The sequence below is a fragment of the Equus asinus genome, chromosome 24, assembly GCF_041296235.1.
Source record: "Equus asinus isolate D_3611 breed Donkey chromosome 24, EquAss-T2T_v2, whole genome shotgun sequence".
NCBI lineage: Eukaryota > Metazoa > Chordata > Mammalia > Perissodactyla > Equidae > Equus > Equus asinus.
The window spans coordinates 24,862,760-24,882,657 of NC_091813.1; the positions used below are offsets into that span (position 1 = coordinate 24,862,760).

The following is a 19,898-nucleotide window of genomic DNA, read 5'->3' on the forward strand; positions in this document are numbered from 1 at the left end:
AGAGAGGGGAACCCTCATACACTGCTGATGGGAACGCAAACTGGTGCAGCCACCATGGAAAACAGTATGCAGATTCCTCAAAAAACTAAAAATAGAAATACCATATGACCCAGCTATCCCACTACTGGGTATCTACCCAAACAACTTGAAATCAACAATCCAAAGTAACATATGCACCCCTAGGTTCATTGCAGCGCTATTCACAGTAGCCAAGACATGGAAGCAACCCAAGTGCCCATCGACTGATGACTGTATAAACAAGATGTGCTATATATACATACAATGGAATACTACTCAGCCAGAAAAAAAGACAAATTCATCCATTTGCAATAACATGGAAGGATCTAGAGGGAATTATGCTAAGTGAAATAAGCCAGTCTGAGAAAGACAAGCACCAGATGACTTCACTCATATGTGGAATATAAACAAGTACATGGACAAAGAAAACAGTTCAGTGGTTACCAGGGGAAGGGGGGTGGGGACTGGGCACAGGGGGTGAAGGGGAGCACTTATGTGGTGACAGTCAAGAAATAATGTACATCTGAAATCTTGCACTGATGTAAACTATTATGAACTCAATAAAAAAATAATTGATATTAAAAAAGTTATATTTAAGAAAGAAATTAGGTGCATTAAAAAATTAATCTTTTCACAGAGCCCATCAAGTGTCTCATAAAGCCAATAATGCAAGATGTTATAGAGCTTACAATCAAAATAAAACATTTTTGTATTTGATTATCAAAATAATCCTTAAAAACTGTGACATAGTGTTATTAATATGGGCTAATGATTAAGTCTTTAATATACTTTCATTAAACTGAATTTTCAGTAGTTTTATCCTGTTAATAGGACTTGGCTGAAATCAGCTATCAATTATGTCCCAATCTGGAAAGGAGTGGACAGTAGAGACAAGCAATAGGTGCTCTTAGAATATCTACTAAACGAAAGTCCAATGATAGATATAACTACAACATCGAATCTGATCTCAATAGTCAAATAGATTAAAAAGTTTAAAAATGATTTTGATAAAGTAGACAGATAAGCCTCACCCACAGTCAGACAAATTTGCAACACATGCACCGCTCCTTCTTGTTTCAGAAAGTTCATAAAGCGAAATAAGAGATCTTGTTGCTCCCTGATTTGCTTCAATTCTAACTTCAGCACCTTAATATAATATGGGAGAAAGAGTAAGTTAAGACTATATAAATACGTGATAAAATTGTTTATATCAAAAGTAATACAAGTTATTGCTTAAAATACTTACAGATGGCTTTTTATTTCTAGGTTCTGCAAATTTCTGCAAGAATGGAACCAAAGGGGAAGGTGGTTCGGTTGCTTTTTCAGGCTTTGAAGAAAGAGAATTAATTAATTCAATAAAACTCTCATTTGATTTGACAGATATGAATCAAAATTCAATGCAATCTGAAGTGCTTTCTAACATGTTCAATACTCACTGGACTGTCATCTATGAAGATGATAAGCAAATGATTCACAGTATCCTAATGGAAAATAATAAATATAGGTCAAAATAATTCAATTACTGTATTCTGCCCAGAATTCTCAAAGCTTTTATCATATTATGAAAATTTCTAGAAAAATGAAGAAATAAATGGAGTGGTGGCAAAGCATCTGCACTTACGTAATACAGAGGGATTTTTAAAAATCTACAATGCAGGGTCTCACCTTTTGTGAAAATAGGCAAAGAAAAGTTATTCTGACTTTGGCATTTAAAATGTTTATAAATTATTCTTTTCTTCAAAATCTTATGGATTAAAAGTAAAAGCAACTCAAGTGTCTATTGATGGATGAAAGAATAAGCAAAATGTAGTATATACCTACAATGGAGTATTATTCAGCCTTGAAAAGGAAGGGAATTCTGATAAACCTTGGATAAACATGGATAAACCTTGAGGACATTATGCTAAGCAAAATAAGCCAGTCACAAAAAAGACATATATTCCATGATTCCACTTATATGATGTACCTAGAATAGTCAAAATTCATAGAGACAGGAAGTTGAGTGGTAGCTGCCAGGAATGAGGGAGGAAGGAGGAATGGAGAATTATTATTTAATGGGTATAGAGCTTCAGTTGTTTTGTTTTGTTTTTTTAAAGATCGGCACCTGAGCTAACAACCATTACCAATCTTTTTTCCCTCTGCTTTTTCTCCCCAAATCCCCCTAGTATATAGTTGTATATTTTTTTAGCTGTGAGTCCTTCTAGTTGTGGCATGTGGGACGCCACCTCAGCATGCCCTAAAGAATGGTGCCATGTCCGCACCCAGCATCCAAACCAGCAAAACCCTGGGCCACTGAAGCAGAGCGTGCAGACTTAACCACTCCGCCATGGGGCCGGCCCAGAGTTTCAGTTTTGTGAGATGAAAGTTCTCGAGACTGGGTAGTGGTGAGAGTTGTTCAACAATATGAATGTATCTAATAGTACTGAACTGCACATATAAAATTTAAAATGGTAAATTTTACGTTGTATGCATTTTACCACAATTAAAGAAAAAAAATTTTTTAAGTCTTACTGGATCAGCTAGGAAATCCAAAGAAGGAAGGAACACGGAACCAGAGAGGATCTCTCTTAAAAGTAAGGTCAGGGATCTGGAAAGAGAAATAACATTGTATATATTTAGTAATTTACATCAGCTCTTACCTGGGGATCTTGTTAAAATGCAAACTAATATATAGTAGGTCTGGGATGTGCCCCAACATTCCACATTTGTAACAAGCTCCCGAGCAATGCTCATACTACTGGTTCACAGACCACACCTGGAGTCCTTTGGCTAAAAGAGAATACTATTGAAGAGAAAAAAAAGCATTTCCTTAGCAGGAGGGACTTCGGTAAACATTAGAAAACACTTCCCACTTTAGAATATTTAAAATGTTTGATGTATTTTTAAATTAATGTTTAAAGCTAACATGTTTAATAGTATAATAAATTACTTTGTAATTATATCTACATTAATATTATGAATTTGTTTAAAATAAAAATATTTTAATTAAAATATTAAAAATTTTAAATAAAATAAAGCAATATTTAAAGTCCATCACTAAAGATAAGCCATGGTTTCTCCTCCAAGGATTATGAGGGTGAGAGTAATGAGGTAACTTAGGGAACTATCCAAACACGCTGCTGCCAGCACGAGTGAGGATGGACTAGAGGACCTCTAATTATTCTTCCCAGGTAGACATTTAAAACTCAAACTTGTCTGTATGGTTTATTCAAAGTGTTTCTGCCAATGAGTCACAATGTGCATGTCTTTAAAAAGGAACATCAGGGAAGTAACAAAGTATAATGATCCCAAACACGAAAATTAATTTTATTCATATTTATCTTTGATTTCCCAAGATCAATTTCCAAGAAAAAATTCTAAGCAACACAACACATCATGAAAACTTAGTACCAAAAATGGCATTTTAACACCTGACAAATTATATTTCTTAAGTGAAAAATTATTCACATCACAGGCTAACCTCAAGTTTTGTGTACTCCTATTACGATCAAGAATAGCAACATACATATGGCACAGTATGCAAATACTGCTATGACATTTTCCAGTCTATTTTTACCTGCAGTCTGTTGCTTTAGGAGGCAAAATATAAGGAAAAAGTAGTTCAGTAAGTTTCCTTAAATAGTGTAATTCATCTCTTCGACTCCTCAAAGCCACATGAAGCTCTGGACCATATTCTTCTAAAGCAGCTTGCTGTAAAAACTCTGTATTTTCTACTACAAATAGAGATAAAATTAAATATTTAAAGAAGTTAAGCAACATTAAATAACTTCAGGCATTTACACTAATAGAAAATCATTTGTTAGTAGCAGTCATTCCTTTCTCAGCCTTCCTTTCTTTCCAGTATCTACCCTACTGGGAAATTTTTCAAAGCAGGATATAAAGAGAGCAATTTTCCTCTTCGCTGGAAGTTTTAAAATTTTGCAATAAACTGATAAAAAGATCTTTTCCCCCTTGGCAAACAAAAATTTAAACTCCTGTCACTACTTTACAAATTATATCAAACAAAATCAAATGTTTAAAAAAAAAAAAGTGGGAAAAAACAGACAAAACACCTAAGTACACACAAAGCTTTTGTTATCAAATGTTACATCTTGTTCATCCTCTGCAAATACCAAAAAAAGCCCTCCTTAAAATTCTTTATTGTCTCTACTTTCACATCAAAATCATTTGGGTAACCTTTTAAAGCAATTATAACATAGAAACTGGCTTCCTTGGTTAAGTTCTGTATCTTCTGCCCAGAGCATAGGACACAAGAGGGACAGAACTGTATAAGGTGGAAGTCCACTTAAATAAATATTAACTGACGATAATAGTTATATTACATAAAGTTTTCCTAAAATTCCAAGCACTAAACTAATATTTTACAACTTAAAAGTAATAGTATTGCCACTCCTTTTTATAGACCTCCAAAGACTAGGAGAAAAACAAGTCATGTTTTCCCCTATCTGCATTCTGTGCCAAGTTTTAAAATCATGAAGTCTGTGAAGGGAATCTTAACCCTAATTCAATGACATTTATTTTTGACTATTTATTTCTATTTTCATCGAAAGAGAATGCAAGCACATTTACCAAAAAAAGCCAATATACGGATTCTACTGGTGTGAGTACTAAGAAGCTAAATGAAGGCTATCTGCCCCTAAGGTACAAACGCAGGATTGGCAAAGAAGGACATAGTTTTTATAAGAAATGCATTTTATTTTATAATCATGCGTCATTTGCCAAGCATTTTTTTCCCCAAGAATTTGGGGCAGAATTCTTTTAAAAATTTAGATCATGAGCAGGGAATTAAAATAAGAAGCCTAAGCTATGCTAAATCTCAGCTCTACTTCTTTATTAATTTGATCTTGAACAAATGACATAATCCCTTTGCGCCTCAGTTTCCACTTCAGTAAACAATTATTAAATAGTTATTAACACTGAAAAGTCATCATTAAAAATGAACAAGTAATTATAATATTTGTTGTGATTGAGCATTCAAATATAATATATAAATTAAATCACTAGACTGGAATCTACTTAACATCTGTCAGATGTGAGAGATTTCTGTAGTCGTTGGTAATGAGAAAATAAAGGAATCAGGCAAAAGATAAAAAGAACATGGGGGGAAAAACCTTAATTGGGAATATAACCAAAATACAGATGCTGGAAAACAGGGCATGGATTAATCCCCACTAATCACCAGCATATCTACTGTCTAAGCAGTCAGCAGTCTTCAAACCACAAAAGGAAAGGTCCCCAGAATCCAAGACAAAAAGACATCTTCAGGATGAAAGACTGGAGTAAGGTCCTTCTGCACAATTATTATTGAATTTCAATCAAACCAGTGCTTCTAATATATACAGTCAACATTTCTAAGGGCTATGGAAGTAATTACACAGCCAGAAAACATCTACACAATTCTTTTATCAAGAGGCAGATTAAGGAGAGAACACTGAGAGGGTAAGGATGAATACAGATGAAGACATGAACCTTTAATTACTTCCTGAGTTATGCACAACTGTGGGGCCAAAAATTAAGAAAACAAATTCATGGGTTACAGAAATGAAAAATCAAAAATCTGAAAACTTTTTAAGTAAGTCTATCTAATTCACTGTAATAATATTCTGAACACCAGGACTTTGGGATAAAATAAGAGTCCTCCTAATTCTCTGGCCTTTTAATTCTATAGATTTCATTAATTACAATGTTATTAACAAATCCAACCTAGCATTTTATGATAATTTATAATTGAGGACCATTTTTATATGAATACTAGCAAATTAGCAACTCCTTTCCTGCAAAGACTCAAAATAAGTTTCAGTCAAACTGGTCTGTCTATACACCTCTCATAGAGACAAAATAATTTGGGGATTTTATTAAACCAATCAATGCATCTAAAAATAAAAGATGACTCCATTTACTCACAGTCGGAGTTTAAAGTGTTTGTTTTTAGGAAAAAATAAAGACTATATTAAAAAATACTTTTCACACACAAAAACCGGCACACAAATGTTTACAGCAGCTTTACTCATGATTGCCAAAACTGGAAAATGAACAAGATGTCCTTCTATAGGTGAATGGATAAATAAACTGTGGTATGTCCATACAATGATATATAACTGAGCAATAAAAAGAAATGAGCTATCAAGCCATGAAAAGACATGAAAGAGCCCTCAATGTATATTTCTAAATGAAAGAAGCCAGTCTGAAAAGGCCACAGTACAATTCCAACTATATGACATTTTGGAAAAGGCAAAACTGTAGAGACAGTAAAAAGATCACTGGTTGCCAGGGGTTCACGAAGGAAGGAAGGAGAGATCAACAAGTGAAACACAAGAGATTTTTAGGGCAGTGACACTGTTCAGTATGATATTGTAATGGCGGATATATGGCATTATGCATTTGTTAAAATCGATAGAATGCACAATACAAAGAGTAAAACCCTAATGAAAATTATGGACTTTAGTTAATAATAATAATGTATCAATATTGGTATATCAATTGTAACAAAGTTTCCAAATAATTCAAGATGTTAATAACAGGGGAAGGGGGGGATATACGTGAACTCTCTATACTCTCTGCTCAATTTTTCTGTAAACTTAAAACTGCTCTAAAAACCAAAATTTACTAATAAAAAAACTCTTTTCCAGTATTTTTTTCTGACAGTAAAGCAGCGTTAACAAAATGGCTAAAACAAAGTTATTATCTTCTAGTGTGCTCTTGCCAGTGACAGAATAATAATTTCAATTTTTTTATTTAACAATTAAATTACACATATTCAAACTCTTTCACTTTTTAACTACGTTGAAGGTAAAACTATTTTACTTGTCATAATATTATAAGATGAACAGAGAAAATTTTTTAAATATATAATTTGAAATGCTTCTCATACTTGAGGAATTAATCATACCAAAAGACAAACTAATAATCTGATTCAATTTAACTTCAACACTACCTAGCATATAATTTCCCCAAATGTACTCTGATTATATTAATTGATATTACAAGGGAGGGAAAATTGGTTCCGTGCTCACATGAGTTTAAGATGTACTGGTTTAAGCAAAGTTAAAACTGTTTGCTGCAGGACTACTCAGAGATTTTGTTATGCTGGCACTTAACTTGGAATTTTAAAGAAGGGGAAGACAATATCTAGCAATTACCAGAACAGATGACCATGAAATCTCTTCAACATGCTCATCTACATAGAGCAATATGCTAAAGAACATAACTGGAAAAGCAATGACAAAGAAGAATACCAAATGCAAACACAGGAAAATCTCAGTTTCGAAAAGAACCAAGTATATAGCACAGAAGTAATTTTGTTAAAAGGGAACATTCCAGCTTGATCTAAGAGCAAGAGAAGTCCCAATGAAAATTTCATTCATTCAGTCAGAAAACATTTGCTGAACATATGTGCAAATCACGACATTATAAAGGCCAAGACAAACATGAGAAACTACAAATAGTTCATCCTGGCTAAAGGAAAATACAGAGTCAAAGACAACAGTAGATCAAAATATTTGACTAGATAGGAAAGTGTTTAAATATACAGTTTAGACTCTAGAGCAGAGTCACAACATTTTTTTTGTAGGGAGGTAACATGAGAATTGTGGTATTGTGAAACTAACATGGTAGCAGTATAGATGGGCAACAATAGGTCACAGCAATTGAAATCATTAAGGAAAAAGGGGTAAGAGATGTGAGAGATACCTCAGAGGAAGCGATGAAGGCAAGAGACTATCATTCAAAAAAAGATGAGAGTCATCAATATTCCATCACCTCTATTTAACTAAGTAATTGTATTTTAATTTCATAGATTCTTGAGTTTCACAATCACTTATATGGTTAATAAACTACTGAAAAGAATACTCTCACAGCATTTGTGAATATATCAGCTAACGTACCAGTACTACTTAGATATTTAAGGTGAAAGTTGGTATACAAAACCAGAGTCACTCAAATTTTGTAGCAGAAAACTGTATTACCTTTCTGACTCGCTTTAACTATCACTTCTATATGCTTCATTGCTGCTTTTAATAGTTTCTTGGTTATAATAGATGGAATATCCACCTAGAAAAATTCAACATTAAAATAAAATTTTTAACATATAAGTTACAATGGCAAGAACACTATATTTGAAGTACTGGAACATACGATTTTAAAAATCAAAGGTGTTATTTAGAATCTCTCAAAAACATAATTTAAAAGCACTTTAAATTCTTGGATCATACTAATTGTAACTTTAACAGTTTTTCTACCACAGTAATGAAAATATATCTTAATATGCATACCCTAATATGCATACCAAATTTTTCTCACAAATATCTTTACTCTTGACTTATTTCTCTGTTTTAAATGTGTTCAAAGAAAATCTCAAGTAACTTATCCCTTTGAGGCTGCAAATCTCTGTTTACTAAGGTTACTTGAAAATGAACATTTTCATTCGGCTTACAAGGTAAATCCTGTTTAAAGATATAGAGAAGCACTCTAGTTTGGAATAATATTAAGTTCATCATTCCCCGCAGATATTTTTCAACTTAAAAGGCTGGAAACTGTAGTGACTATGGTAAGTTAATGAGAGAGGGTTGAGAGCTTATTTGTACACTCACAAAAGAGAGAAAAAATAAAATAATTGAAAATAAATTGCAAATAAATAAATCACCAAAAAGCATGTTCACTGGACTTCAACAGGATTATCTTCCACCACAAAACTCAACATGATTTCCCTTATCAAAGGCATGAGAAAACTGCATCATAATAGTGTCAAGTTCTGTGTTAACTTTCCTATTCTTTTTAAATTCCCTACTAAGGCAGAGAAAAAGATCACAGGCTGATAAATATAGTAAGTGTGATGGATCCTAAGACCCCAATTTTTAATGATTTACTAGTAAAACCCAGAGCAGTTTATAGATAACTTTTGGCTGTATAAGATCAAACATGTTCAATAAGAGGGGATATTTTTGCTAGTAGTATGCCTTGTTACAAAATAACATTACTCTTCATTTATCCCTGGCCTCTTGGTACCCGATAATTATAAATTATTCTCATATTTATCAAGTAAACAACACGTTTTAGTTTTCAGACATTTTATTCAATCTTAGACTACTCATGAAAATTTTCATTTCTAAGTTCCATTTTACAGACTTCAGGTCAGAATCAAAATGTTAAAATAATGAGTTTGTCACTAAACCTTGACTTAAAAAAACATTGTAGACCTTAAATGACTCTTTGTTTTCACTATCCTCAAAATGCCAATTTACATTATCCAGGCAATGGTAACAAGGATAGAACATTGTACTAGAAATAAGATGACCCAGGCCGAATCCTTTGCCCATTAACTACCTATGACACTTTGCCAAAGTTACTTAACTTTCTATAAAATGGGTATGATAATGACCCATTTACCTTCTAGGATAATGATGTAGATAAAATGTAAGGAAAGAATAGACAGCATAACAATCCAGAAAATGGAAAAAAATATTTGCAAATTATATATCTGATAATGGACTTCTATGCAGAATATACACTGAACTCTTGTAACCAAATAATAAAAAGAGAACTCAGTTAAAACATGGACAAAAGGGGCTGGTCCTGTGGCCGAGTGATTAAGTTCGCGAGCTTCGCTGCGGCAGCTCAGGGTTTCGCCGGTTCAGATCCTGGGCACAGACATAGCACCGCTCATCAGGCCACATTGAGGCAGCGTCCCACATGCCACAACTGGAAGAGCCCACAACTAAAAATATACAACTACGTGCTGAGGGGATTTAGGGAGGAAAAAAAAGGCAGAAAAAAAAATGGCCAAAGGATTTAAATAGACATTTCTCCAAAAAGAAGATATACAAACGGCCAATAAGCACACGAAAAGATACTCAACATCTTTAGTCATCAAGGAAATGCAAATAAAAGCCACAATGAGATACCACTTCACACGTAGCAGCATGGTTAGAATCAAAAAGTGAGATAATAACTAGTTCTGGCAAGGAGTAATCAAAACCCTCATAGACTGCTGGTGGGAATGCAAAATGGTGCAGTCACTTTGGAAAACAGTGTGAAAGTTCCTCAAAAGGTTAAACAGAGTTACCATTTGACTGAGCAATTACTCTCCTAGGTATATACCCAAGAGAAATCCAAAAATATATCCCTCCCCAAAAAACCTGTATACAAATGCTATGGCAGCATTACTCATAATAGCCATAAGGTGGAAACGGACATGTATCAACTGATGGATGGATAAACAAAACATGGTATGTCCATACAATGGAATATTATTCAGACGTAAAAAAAGAATGTACTGATACATGCCGCAACATGACAACATGGATGAAACTTGAAAACATTATGCTAAGTAACCAATCAGAAAATGCTACATATTATATGATTCTATTTATATGAAATGTCCAGAATAGACAAATCTATGGAGACAGAAACTAGACTGGTGGCTGGCTAGGGCGAAGGGGCCGGGGGAACAGGGGTTTACGGCTAAAGAGTACAAGGTCTCTTTTTGGGTGATAAAAATGTTCTAAAATTGATTGTGGTGATGGTTGCACAACTCTGAGAACATGCTAAAAACCACTGAATTGTATACTGTAAATGGGTGAATTGTATGGTATGTAAAGTATATCTCAATAAAGCTAACAACAACAAAAAAATACACAGCACACTCCAAGTATGGGGTACTATAATTTTCAAATCCACTAGGCTATTTCAAAGCCTAACACAGATAGCAGAGCTGTCCAATTAACTAGTATCCATAGCTGAATTCACTAGAATGCGTCAGCTATTTGATCAATTATTTTAATTTACTTACTTTAAGTTGGAATTTAAATAGTTTATCATCAATTGATATTTCTTACTAAATCTTTTTTTTTTTAAGGAAGATTAGCCCTGAGCTAACATCTGCTGCCAATCCTCCACTTTTTGCAGAGGGAGACTGGCCCTGAGCTAACATCCATGCCCATCTTCCTCTACTTTATACGTGGGACACCTGCCACAGCATGGCTTTCCGAGTGGTGCCATGTCCGCACCCAGGACCTGAACCCGGACCGCTGAAGCAGAACATGTGCACTTAACCACTGCACCACTGGGCTGGCTCTCTTACTAAATCTTTTATACCCACTTAAAAGTCTACTACGAGATGACTGCCTCAGAACCTTTTTTTAAATAATATGATTAATGTTTGTCAACTTTTTTCTATTTGCAAAAATGATAAGTGCTCAATGCAAAAAAAAACATATGGTCAACAGAAAGCAATGCATGGAAAGAACCAAAAATCAGCATCAAGCCCCACCATAATAAGAGTTAACAGTGATAAAAATATATACATGTCCTTAATATACATATTAACAAACTTTAATATGTGAGCTTTGTTTTCAAAGTGGAAAAATACCACATATATTATTTTCCAGCCTCTTTCACTTGACTATGTAAGATCAATAATTTCCCATGTAAATAAGTACTATTCTACAAAATGATTTTTCCTGGCTGCATAGGATTCTATAGTGGGCATGTATTATATTTAACCAACCAACAATCCTATCAATGGACATCAGCTTTTCTTTTCAGTTTTCCTTATTATAAAGTACACTGCAATGAATTTTTGAACATACATTTCTGATTATTTCTTTAAACTATATCACAAAAAAGTGGAATTAAATTTCGGAGTATAGACATTTTTAAGTCTTTCAATAAAGATTACCAAACTGCTTTCCAGCATAAAGTTATACCAATTTGGATTTGTACTTCGTTTGCCTCACAATGACTGTTAACAGATATTATCATTCTTTTTTGCATCTTTCCCAATCTGATAGGCAAAAGAATACCTGAGATGCTATTCTTTTTTTATATCAAAAAACTGTATATATTTGATGTGAAAGAACATAATTTTCAAGTATTCATTGGCCATTTTATATTTTTCTTTTGTGAACTGCTTATTCACGTTTTTTGCATATCTTTTCTACAGTGGTTGATTGTATTGTTCATTTCTCAAATAGGCATAGAAACATTTAATAAGATTTATTTTTATTTTATTTACTAATGGCAGATTATATACCAATTTATTGTCAATATATTCGATTCTATTGAATTGAGAAGGCATAGACAAGTATGCGTGTCTACAACTAACACACTATAAATACAGATAGGCAAAGACCCAAACATATACAAAAGATGGCTTACAAGCTATTTTTAAAAAGTAGATCATAATCATTACCATTTACTCAGTAAATTCATCTATCTAGAATAAGACATTTTTTTCTATAGTTGTCTTTTTATTTCTAATTGTCACAAACTAAGATATCCAAGCATTAAAGAAAGAAAAACTGATCAATGAATCAAAAGTGATCCATTCATATTTTAATCTAAAAAATGGAAAGTGAAGGAAAAAACACATATAGTATAGAACAAGGTAAAAATAAAGTTTTAAACAATCTCTTTAGTAATGATAAAGCCTCAAATTTCCAAGTTTCTCTTATAAATACATACCTTGTGAATCCTTCGAATTAAGACAGATGCAAAAAACCGTAATGTAATTCTCAGTTCATCAACAAAGGACTCATCATCTGTTACATCCCTTCAAGTGAAGAGAAAAGCAAACATTTAGAAGTTCAGAGAAATACACAGCTTCACCTTCTAGAAAGCAAGTGAAGTCTAGAAAGTCCTCTTTTTTCCATTTATTTATATTATTTTTCTTTTCACTTTTAACAAATAATGCATTACATTACAGAATAATACACAGAAATGTATAAAGAAGAAAATAAACATCTCTCATAATTCTAGTACCAAGACATAATCACTATTACCTAAACTGTAGTATATATTTCCCTGCGGACATCCACATGTACGTAGTCATATTTTTACAATACTAAGATCATTTTCTAAACATTGTCAAAGAAATTTCTAAGAAACAGCAGAAAGAATAATTTTGGAGAAGCAACAGAATTAAATTAATACAAAATTTTCAATCAGTTTAAAATATTTACAGATTAATAATATAAATTAATTCCAAAAGTAAAAAAGAAATGTGCATTCTGCTTGAAAAAGAAAATAAACTTAAACTCAAACATTTTTAAACAGAAATTTTGACAACCTTCTTCTAAGGAGCTACTTTTCATTTTCCTGAAGTCTTGAAGTCCCTAGAAGAATTAGGACACTTCCCTAATCAAAGCTAGGAAGAAATCTATGTATATGGTGAGATCCTGAACTTGAAGATGGGGCTGTTAAGTCCCTTGGCAGAATAAGGAAGATAATTGTATCCACCATGCTTCCCACTATTAACCCAGGGAAGGAGAGATTACAGCAGCAACAGCTATACTCAGGAGAAAATACATACTTTAACATTTAGAAACACAGCCAAATTTTATGTCTGAAGGGTCATAATGTGAGGTGGGGGTGGGAGAGTCTTTACAACAGGATTCATTTTACAAAAGGCCTCACCATCAGCTTTGCTTAAATGGCAAATGCCCCATATTTAGGACAGAATCCAACATAAAAAATTAACTTATATAGCTTTTCAGGAAAATATGACATACTATAAACTGGATATTATATGCGTTTTAATACAATATAGATCAACTTAAATATTAGTATTTTTTTAATTAGGAAACTCAAAATATACTGAATCAATATAAAATTAGGGTAAATGTCAGTAAATATTACATCTATAAGTCAGATAGGTACAAGTGTTCAAAATTATAACTAAATACACAATGCTATGTAAGAACACGTGTATTTATTAAGTGATATAACTTGGATTTCTGATTCCTAAATTAAATCTTTTTTTCAGATCTAGAGTACTTTCTGTATCCTTCAAGGCATAGGGCACTTAACATATCCATAGCAGATAGCAAAAACAAAGTTACTTTGGAAAAAAACATATTAATATTCCAGAAAAATTCTATTGAAATTACCTTTCAATTAATGAAACATCTGAATATAAATTTTTCCTCTAAATGTACAATTCTTTCAAACGTAAAAAGTGCATACAAAACATTAAATCACTACATTTAGGAGCAATGAGAAATTCTGTAAGCTACTTTTCTTTCAAAAAGCAGCCTAGGTTTTTTTCCTCTTTGCTATCACCAAACTTTTAATTGATTACCTACATCAATGGTTCTCAACTGGGGCCAGTTATGCCTCCCAGGTAACATGTGGCAAACTCTGAGGACACAGAGCTTTGGTTCACAACTAGGGGGAGGAGAGGGTGCTACTAGTATCTAGTGAGAAAAGACCAGGGGTGCTGCTAAATATCCTATAATGCACAATACAGCCCCCCCACAACAAAGACTTACTTGTCCTGAAATAAAATGTCAATAATGCCAAAGCTGAGAAATCCTGGCCTACAGTGAAAAGACATCATTAGCACATTTAACTTAATGGTATTGACTATCCTACAGAAAAAAGGTCTTATAGAAAGAACATACCTGTACCATGGATAAACAAAGTTTTCCAACACTAATTCAAGAACCTGCATAAAAATTATTTTTTTAAAGAAAAATCAAATTAATTAATTCTGGGAAAACAAACTGTACTACTAAGTAATGTACAATATTACCAAGAACCAATTTTATTATCCCAAACATTGACATCTAATATCATAGCTTCACATGACAAAAATGTATATGTCAACCTTAAATGGTGGTTGTGATGATCAAAGAGAATATATGAGAAATCACTGTGAAAAGTAACAAACTCCATAAAAAAGAAAAATTACTATTAGAAAGACACACACACATTTCTAAATATTCCCATAAGCCAAAAACAAAGCAAAACAAAAACTTAAATTGTTCCAGACTCTGAAGCTTCACTGAGTCAAAAAGTTCCATGGGATGAAGGAAAATAATAGGATAGTCCTTCGCATTAGCACCTCTCTCTCTGTACGTCAGTATTCCCAGAATAAGATGAAAAAAACACGGGGTTAAAACTAGGTGTCAGTGATTACCTTTGAAAGGAGGGTAGGGACCAGAAGGGAGCATGCGGGGGACTTCTAGGAAGTTAAGTTTTGCTTCTTGATCTGGGTGCTAGTTATATGGAGATTCACTTTGTGAAAATTTTAGCTGTATTTTTAAAATCAGTATAAAGTTATATGTGAAAAAGTAACAAAACAAAAGAAACTCTGTTAAACCTTCCATTTTTAGAGTCTGGGTACAGCAGACTCTAATTTTTTATATTTTAATTTTTTAAAGGAATTGCAGCAGTGGGCAGTAACTTTAAAAAGCGGTAGGAAGGCAATGAAACAATGTATCTAATCTGACTACCTATATACCTTTTCTTGCAGTAGCAACAAACGATGTGGATTCTCTAAATAGTAAGGCAACAAGATTTGGATTTTTTACTACAAAAACTAAGCATTAGTGATATGAGCTAGAGAAATAAGATACTTATAAACAGGGATAGGACACAGAGGAGATTAGAAAATTTACCATTAAACACTTGGTCTTACTTTATTCCCCACATCCAATCACCAAATCCTACTGATTTCATACCCTAAGTACCTCTTTTCCACAGCCCCAGTGTTCAGGTCCTCATCTTTTCACTCCTGTATGGTAGCAATGGCCTCTAAACTAGCCCTCCGTCCAAGCTAGCTCTCTCTATCCTCCACAGAGCTGCCAAAGTGATCTAAAACATCTGTTTGACCAAATCAATCCCTTGCATGAAACCTTCAATGTATCAAACCACAATATATCAAAGTAAGAAAAGTGGAGCTGCGCTGATTTTGAAGGGGCAGGAGAAAGCTGCACGCCAGCAGCTGAGACCATTTACTTCCTTTTCCCCTCCCACTGTGTCCTGTGTGTCACATCTGAAAACTCTAATTATGGACCCAGTTTGAAAATCACTGACTTCAATGATTGATTAAACTTCTTCAGCATGGCCATTTAAGTCTTTTGATGATCTGATATCTACAAAGCCATATAAAAACTGGTTAAGAACTAACTAAGCCAGACCTGGGTTTTAGACTGAGTTCTGCTACCAACCAGCTAGAAACTTGAGAAAATTATCAAAACTCTCTAAACCCCAGCTTTAGCAAAATCATCAATAATAGCGCCTACTTCACAGGTTGTGTGATTACATGAAATAATGCAAGTATAATGATTAGCATAGTGCCTAATATAAAGTAAGTGATCGATAAATATTAGCTACTAGAATATTGTCTGTTCATTGCCCACATCCTCCCTCAGATTCTACCCTTCAGCTTAGTGAAGACTGCGCCTTGTTTCAAAGCCTCTCTTTCCTTTCAAAAGCTCTTCCCAAACCCTGAGATACCTTTTCTCACACTATCAGTCTGGCAAACTTCTAGTCGTACTTCCCAAATGTCCCTCTCAACAGTTAAGCACTTCTTCCTCTGCACGAATAATGCACCTTGTACGTTTCTTCCATTATTGCCTGCATTACATTATACTGTAATTACCTGTTTATATGTCTACCTCCTCTCCTAGATTGAAGTTCCAAGAAGAAAGGAACCAAGTCTATTTCTCTTTTTATTCCTAGGGCCCAGTCCAGTTCCTGCCTATAGCACGATTTCAAAAAATGTTTTTAAATGTTGGAGCTAATATTTATTGAACACCAACATGTGTCAGGCACTAGAGCAAGAGCTTTACACTAAGTTCTTTTGTTTTTTTTAAAGAAATGAATGAAGTGTTCAAGACAAACAATATACTCATGCTAAAGGTCTTGTCTTCAACAAATCTCAAGTCAGCACTCTCCAATAGAATGTGAGAAATATAATGTGAGCCACATGTGTAATTTTAAATTTTCTAGTAGCTACATTTTTTAGAAAATAAAAAGAAACAGGTGAAATTAATTTTTATGATATATTTATTTATCCAATGTATCCAAAATATTACCATTTCAACATGTAATCAATATAAAACATATAATAGGATATTTTACATTTCTTTTTCCTTACTAAGTGCTCAAAATCCAGGATATATTCTACATTTAACGCACATCTCAATTTGGACTAACATATTTCAAGTGTTTATTAATAGCCACATGTGGCTAGTGGCTACCATATTGGACAGTACAGTCTTAAATCAGGGAATCTTGAGGATGAAAAAGGCCTTACACAACAAATGAAAAAGGAAAATGCCAAGAGTTTGGCATTTATGCAGCATATTTTTAACCAAAGAAGGATACCAACTAGGAAAAAGGACAATCAGGCAGGATTCAGATGCTTAATGCTATTCTTCAACTAATTAGCATTCAACTTAATTCAGTAGAGATCTATCAACTACCAACAACATATCTGGCCCTACACTTCCTGCTGGGAACAAATGAGACCCAATTCTCTGCCTTCAAGGACTTGACTGCTTTCTCAGATCAGCGGAGAAGACAAGTCTCTAAAAAAAAAAACTAAAACATATGATATGTACCAGAAAAGTACATAAAAATGTGACTAGAGGAAAGATAAGAGAACATGTTTTCCGTTCCTACAACCTTCAGAAACAGTGAAAAGTATCCCATTCTCTGCTCTACCTTTCAGTCAGTGTCAAAACTGCGGTAAGATATACATTTGCTCTTTGACGCTCAGTCTCCTTCTAGAATTACAAAATGATTATTTCTACAGCCTTATCATAAAATGACAATTTTTATAAGAGTTCAGCAATAACTGGGTAAAACAGTGCTTTCTTTGGCTAAAATGTCCATTTAAATCAGACATGGGATCCAAAACATTTCTAACCTACCATTTAAGTTGCATATTTCATAATAATCAACTACCTAGTCAAGAACTGATTAGGTGGCATATATTAAGATGCTCCATGATTAAATTTTACATAGGTATTTAATATTTTCTGCTTGGATATATTATGCAATATTAATTAAATCAGTTACCTCTGAGAGAGATGCATCAACCTTCGAGGAAATTTTAAGGTCTATCCATGGCTGGTAGTTTTCAAGTAGCAAGGCAGGCCTGAAGAATATCATACAATTAAATTGCTTGAAATCCAAAATGTAATTAGAAGGATGAACAAATAAAAAATGTTTAACTTACCTATGTCGTTTACATTTCACTTTACCACAAACAGCACAGCTACGACCTTGAGGAAATAATTCTTGAAGTCCTAATTGCTAAAAAAAAAAAAAAAAAAAAAAAGGAAATGCGGAGGGGGAGGGATTTGTCTTTAAATATCTTTACTAAAGAGAACCAACTTTTCAAAAGCTTGTTAATCAATGTATTAATTCAGAGGACTTTTTTTTTTTATTATTGTCTGCTTTAACACTGAAACCATTCTTAGTAATAAATACCACTTACTAAACTGCCAATCAACAGAGAAAAAATACCTGATGAAATGCCTGACAATACCTAAGTCAAAGTTCCAAAATTAAAATTAAAGTCAATTGTTATGCTCACTTATAAAAAAAATTTCAATCTATATTTGAAAATGATACTCTACTGCAAAAGGATCAGAAAAACACCTATTTTCTATTTCTCCAAAACCTTGAATTCAGTGAGGGAGGAGATATGTGATAAACAGTAAGCTTCCTGACCAAATAGGAGGCACCACTTTCAGCTGTTTTCCCTCTAAGTAGAAATACCAACAAACCAACAAACGATGGACTATATCAACTCGAAGAATTATCAAGTAAGACTTCAAGATATCCCACTAAATCCTGATCTACACACTACAGACTTTGCCTATCAGAGACAGATTCAATATACCACCACCTTTATCAAATTTCAGAAATACAAATTTTCTTTGTTAAGCAAACTACCTAGTTATTTCTCTGTTTCTATGGAACAAATAAACACTTAGTTAATTAAAAGGGTTAGATAATTTAACCCAGATTTCCCTAATTGTGTCTGTGCCTCAGAATCACTTGGAAAGCTTTCAACGAGTACTGATTACAAAGCCCTAATCCAGAACTATTCAATCAAAATCTCTATTTTTAAGGATTTCCCAGGTGATTCTACTGTACAGTCAACTTTGGGAACCTCTGTTTTAATTTATTGTCCTCATAGTTAATACAAAGTTAGAGGAAACACTAAAATTGTGGATCCCATCTTTCTGAGAATTTTGTATTTTCTTTTTATAGCCCCTCCTAGGAGAACTATATACCTTAAAAATATACATATGTAAATTTCTTTGAAAACATTCTGTCTTCCAACACTAAATAATAGCAGATGGATTTTTTAAACCTGACTGCTTCAACGTGCTTTCAATAATAAGATCAAACCACATAGGATCATACATACTGACTCTTAAAAATAAGAACACATAAATTTTACCTTGGGTTTGTATTTTATTGTGAAGAATATATTTGGTAAGAGAGAATCAGGTCCTAATGAGCAGTAGAATGTTACAGCTCCAGCAACAAATGACCAGAAAATCATTAAAACATGGAGATACCTTAGAAATAAATAAAAATAATCATTAGAACCACAAAAAGTGTAACACTAAGTTGTCCCTTCATTGATTTAACAAATATTTATTACGCAACTACTATATCAGACTGAAGCAATTTCTCCAGTCATGATTTTCTATAATGTATTTAAGTAAAGGAATCACAGAATGTATGCTATCAAATGTGTATTTCACTGAAAGTATAAGGAAGTATAAATTCTCAATATTTCATAATTTGGAACCTAAGTTGCTATGTTAACTACCCTACACTACATTCTTCCAGAATATCTTCTAATGATATTGTAGTATTCATACCTTACCAAAATTCTGATCATTTTTTATTAAACCAAAAAAAAAATTTACTGAGTGCCTATTTTGTGCCACACAGTACAAGGCTAGGGGGATACAATAAGGAACAGCACTGCCATGGTCTCTATTTGCATGGAAAACACTGTCTGGTAGGTGTAACAAGTAAGTAAATGAGGGCAATACAGTGTGATCATGTGTTCTATATTACAACAGAGAAAGCACACATGATACGGGAATACCTCAAGCAGAATACAG

General features: G+C 33.3%; 1 protein-coding gene across 7 annotated transcripts in view; it reads right to left on the reverse strand.

Annotated features, from left to right (window-relative positions):
• The window catches only part of SNX14 (sorting nexin 14), a 72,653-nt gene that overhangs the window by 32,115 nt on the left and 20,640 nt on the right, over positions 1-19,898 (reverse strand). For 3 of the 7 annotated variants that reach the window (XM_070496192.1, XM_070496195.1, XM_070496197.1), the window contains exons 2-12: positions 19,220-19,340; positions 17,984-18,060; positions 17,824-17,902; positions 14,415-14,458; positions 12,478-12,565; positions 7,983-8,067; positions 3,575-3,731; positions 2,530-2,605; positions 1,455-1,499; positions 1,265-1,345; positions 1,050-1,164 (exon numbers count right to left, since the gene is read on the reverse strand). In XM_070496192.1, the coding sequence (XP_070352293.1) occupies positions 1,050-1,164; positions 1,265-1,345; positions 1,455-1,499; positions 2,530-2,605; positions 3,575-3,731; positions 7,983-8,067; positions 12,478-12,565; positions 14,415-14,458; positions 17,824-17,902; positions 17,984-18,060; positions 19,220-19,340 (968 nt within the window). Of the gene's footprint in view, positions 1-1,049; positions 1,165-1,264; positions 1,346-1,454; positions 1,500-2,529; positions 2,606-3,574; positions 3,732-7,982; positions 8,068-12,477; positions 12,566-14,282; positions 14,363-14,414; positions 14,459-17,823; positions 17,903-17,983; positions 18,061-19,219; positions 19,341-19,898 lie in introns of those variants that run through there. The other 4 variants (XM_070496196.1, XM_070496194.1, XM_070496198.1 and 1 more) reach the window with 3 other exon arrangements.